At 46.8% G+C, this 4,745-nt stretch overlaps 1 protein-coding gene across 1 annotated transcript; it reads left to right on the forward strand.

Moving 5' to 3' along the window:
* Positions 1-3,038: 3,038 nt before the first annotated feature.
* On the forward strand, positions 3,039-4,168 carry LOC123067221 (E3 ubiquitin-protein ligase SINA-like 7). Its single transcript, XM_044490118.1, has 2 exons — positions 3,039-3,287; positions 3,396-4,168. Exons 1-2 carry the CDS (start codon positions 3,039-3,041, stop codon positions 3,624-3,626), a joined length of 480 nt encoding a protein of 159 aa, XP_044346053.1. The 3' UTR covers positions 3,627-4,168.
* The last annotated feature ends 577 nt before the right edge of the window (positions 4,169-4,745 follow it).

The following is a 4,745-nucleotide window of genomic DNA, read 5'->3' on the forward strand; positions in this document are numbered from 1 at the left end:
GATGAGGAGGGAAATATAATCATGGTATTGCCCCCATTCGGAGGTTGCTCATAGTGGAGTTTGTCCATTGTCTTCCCTTTTCCTTCTCTGTCTGCCCTCATACTTCCCCCAAACTTGAGTGGAGAGAAGACTTCCATTCCTTGGTCATGTTCAGTTGGTGATGCAGTCATATTATCCAGATGCTGATTTGTTGAAGCCGCACATGGACCAACTGGCACATCAAGCCAAATGTCTCCAATGCGGAGCGTGACCGACTGTGGCACTTGACCATCCATACCTTTGAATAAAGAAAACTTTATATCAGTTTTCTTTGAGTATATTTACTGTATGCAATGTTTATATACTTCATGTACTTTAGAAATTCATATGTTGCAATTCTATGTTGGAATTCGAAGATGAGGGGAGAAATAGGTCCCACCAGGTGTGCCAGAATCTGATGACGGGAAAATGGCGGGCGTGAAATACGCGTCCACATCATTGATACAGAGTGAATAAATTTAAACGCATAAATGCATAAATAAAATAGAGATCAGGCATTGCGGGTACTTTATTTCCAGAACTCTTACATTTACATAACAGGTTTGTTAATTACATCTCAAGGCAAAATGTCAAGATGAGGCTATATGACGTTTGCTCCTTGGTTTGTATCACAATGATCAGCCAAGGGAAAATTTCCTCTCCTAAACATAATTGCTCTTTGTCTCGTATCACGATGATCAGCCAAGGCAAAATGTCAAGATGAGGATACATGAGGCATACTTCTTGGTTTGTATCACAATGATCAACCAAGACGAAAGATGAATATGATGAGAGATATGGGGAGGAGCAAGAAGATTAGAGGAGGATCATGATTCCCACCTGGACTACCTTCCTGACGCTCCTAGACGGACGGCGGCCTTACAGCAACAGCGTATACGAGCTTGTTTCTACACCAGCAGTATATGTGCGTGGTTGAGAGCAGCAGAGGCAGCACAACAGCAGCAACGGCAGCACAAGGGAGATTAGGAAAATGAGGCAATGGAGAGCAGCCCCTCTGGTGCTATTTATAGGAGGGAGCAACACTCTCGTCCAGCCAGAAGCGTGCCCACGTTCTGAAGATCGTGTGCATCGTGGGAGATCGTGGGATGATGGAGCGTCTCTTCCTTTTCTTTAATCATATTTCTTTAATCACTTATTGACTGAGATTTGGATCGGCTTGGTCCTGTAATTGGCCGCTATGGGCTAAAACGCTATTTCTTTAATCACCCATGTGGGCCTAGGCATAGTCCATTTGCATGCTTTTAATCAAAAAGTGGCCTTAGTACGTGCATGCAGCCTTGTATCGAAATTACAATTACGCTTGTTCGCTATGAGTAAGCATTTCTCCAATGGGACAGGCCTAATTAATTACTGACGGCTCATTAAGAATTATTTCTCAACGTGCATGCCATATATACATGGAAAATGTATTTTTCTTTTCCTGCGTGTCGTTATATCCGCCGTACCCATATTTCATTAGGAATTCTATACGTCTCTTTGTCTCTTTTTCTCTGTTGCCATGATATTTTATTACCGGCGATGAAATAATGCCCATGTATATTGCATGGTTTAATATTTACCAAATAAGTGCTGCCGGCGACGATTTTATGTTGACATTTCATGCAGTCTAATATTTTGAAGATATTAGCGCCGCCTCATGACAATGTATTGTTGACATCGGGAAGTCGCCGTCACTGGCGGCATGCGTGCGTGCTAATTATAATTTCACAGGATACATGAATTTTGCAGCTATAAGTGGCACTTTCTTTCTTTATTTTATTTTTGTGACCGCTATTTCATACTGAGCGACCCAAAATTCACCATAGTCATTTCCTCGGTCTGCTCGGCAATTCGCCATTTTTTTTATATAATTTGACTTTATCATATTTTGATAATAGATATCCCTCTGTATTTTACTTCGGCGAAATTCCATGTCAACAGCAACGCAAGAGCTCGCCGCCGCGCGAGCAGGAGGCCGCCGCGGGATCCTCGTTCTCCTCCCTGCCACGGGATCGTCCTCCCTGACCGCGACCCTGCTTCGTCAAGAGCTCGCCCTTCGACCTGGCCACGCCGCAACTTCGTCAAGAGCTAGCCGGAGCTACCCTGCAGCACGCTCGGATCTAGCAGCTGGCAAGGGCCAGTGCATCCTTTTTTTGTGAAATATTGTAGTTTTCACGTGTGCTGATTCATTCATTTGTTCGTATGTAAATGGGGAACTTCATATTGTAAATAGTGTATTTCTGTGTAAATATTGTGATGATGGATATATTATGCAAATAGAGTATCCGTATCTTGTAAAATCCGTTCTGTTGTCATACATTCTTGAACTGTAGATGGTGAAATCGTTGTTATTTTTTTGTCTATGCCATCGAGCAACTACCTATTCCATGGATCTTTTGGAGGCTTGTGGTCATGTTGTTGTTATTTGCTAGTGGCAGCAAGCACATCAGCGATGTCGTATGTGTCTATCGATAACAGTGAGAAAGGCGGAATGTATCGTGATCTAGGTGAAAAGTTGTGTGGCGTTTGTGTGCTCCTTTGTACTATTTGGTCACACGTGTCCCTTGTGCTTACACACGTATCATTTTCTTTTTATGGACTCCCACGTGTTTGGTGGTATTGTAATCTGGCGATGGAGTCAAAAGTACTCCGCCGTGTATCAATTATGCAGGAAGCTACGAAAAAAAACAATGTGCTTACATTTATGTCCTCGATTTTTCTAAAAATAACATGGATCTCCAATGGTCAACCTTTTTATCGCACACTTGTAGGTACTTAAAAGAAAGACAACATTAATGTATGGATAAATTAGCAATAATGAAATTGATTAAGAGCACGGTTTATATCTATACCATATTAGTTTGGGAATGGAAACCACAATGAGGAAGCATTTATAGTGTAGTGTGGCTGCCTAGGCAACTTTTCTTCTCAGATCTCTGCTCTACTCCTCACCCACCTCATGAAAAAGTTTGGCGTGAGAAACAGACACAGGAGTTTTCTTTCCCCAAAGGCCAGCCAAGATGCAAGGCGCTGCCGCGGCCGCCGAGAGGAGGAGCAGGGCTTCGCCTGACAAGGCCGACGAGAGCTCCAAGAAGGCCCGGCTGGATCTGCCCGACGGCCACATGAAGCAAGAGGCGGCCGGTGGAGGAGATGGAGGCTCCATCATTGGGGCGGCGTACATCCAGCGAGTGGAACTCGCCGTGAGGATCGACAAGCAAGTGCTCCACTGCCCCCTCTGCACCCTCCCCTTCAAGCCCCCGGTCTTCCAGGTTCCTCTATCCGTTTCCTTCTTTCTTCCTCGATTGGTGCCGGTGATAGATCGATTCTTTTGTGCTAATTTACGGGCCATCTCCGTTTTTTTGCATTCTTGTCTGCAGTGCAAAGCGGGGCACCCGGCCTGCAGCGGCTGTGTGGCCCTGCTGCCCTTCAGGCAGTGCAAGGCATGTGTGGACGGCGGTGGCTTCTTCGACCCCTGCCCTACACTAGACGCCTTGGTGTCCTCCACCAGGATCGGGTGCCCCAACGTCGGCTGCCAGTGGTACGTGACCTACCACGAGGTCACCGAGCACCAGAAAGTATGCCCGTACGCGCCTTGCCGGTGCACTTAGCCCGAGTGCGGCTACGTCGGCGCGCCGCAGGCGCTCGCCGGTCATCTCCGCACTGTCCACTTGGTGCCGGTGCGCGCCGTGCAGTACGGCAAGGTCAACAAGCTTCAGCTACCGGTGTCGACCATGCGGCTGGTGCTCCTGGGCGACGACAACTGCGTGTTCCTCAAGACCGTGGGCGCGCTCGGCGCCGGCGTCACCGCCGTATCTGTGGTGTGCGCCAGGGCGAGAGCGGCGAGGCGGCCGCGGTTCACGTGCAAGATGTGGGTCAACCTGGAGACACCCCCGGCAGCAGTGGCAAACTGTGGCAAGGAGGACGTGGTGCTCGTGGACATGCAAATGAGGAGCAGCTCATCGCCCGGCGCCGTGGTCGCTGCGGGCGAGCCCACATTCCTGACAGTGCCGCCAATGTACCTGGTGCCAGCAGCAGGAGACGGGGCATCCATGGAAGTTCCCCTGCACATCCGCATCGATAAGCTCTCCCCTTGGTCCGACGCATTGGTGTGATTAGGTCCACTGCTGCTGATGAGAAACAAACGGTGCATTCAAGGCAGTTCGTGCTTATTTTGGAGTTGCATCTCAAACTATTTGGGTGATGTTAATTAGTAGATGCAGTTCATCTTTAACGTCATTGTTGGGTACTGTATTCAAATTGGAGGATATTATGCTTCGTGTTAATGATGTTGTGAAATGCATCTTCTTCTGTTGTTATGTCATTCCAACTTGCGAGCATTTCATTTCAAGTCAGGAGTAGAGCTCAGTCTCATGTCAAGAAATGTTATCCATACTACCAAAGTGATGCTTAATGCGGGTTTACTGGAGAATAGTGAGGAAGAAAGGAGGCCTTCTGTTAAACAAATCTGCCAAGCAAGATACCTAGACAATGTTGATGCAGCATAGAGAGTATAACCATGCAGCAACTCCTGATGAATCTTTTCTCAAAGTCTTCCTAAGGAATGAGTCAAATCCATCTCCTTCCAAATGGGTAAACTTATCTCTGTACATTGCTTAAAACTGCTAATAATAAAGTGTTAAGCCATCTTTGAGGGCTGTAGTCTGACAAATAAAAAGCTAGTAACTTCTACTACACTAGCCACAATTCTTTTCTAGATGAATGAGCTT

Source organism: Triticum aestivum, chromosome 3B (assembly GCF_018294505.1).
Source record: "Triticum aestivum cultivar Chinese Spring chromosome 3B, IWGSC CS RefSeq v2.1, whole genome shotgun sequence".
In the NCBI taxonomy this organism is placed as follows: domain Eukaryota; kingdom Viridiplantae; phylum Streptophyta; class Magnoliopsida; order Poales; family Poaceae; genus Triticum; species Triticum aestivum.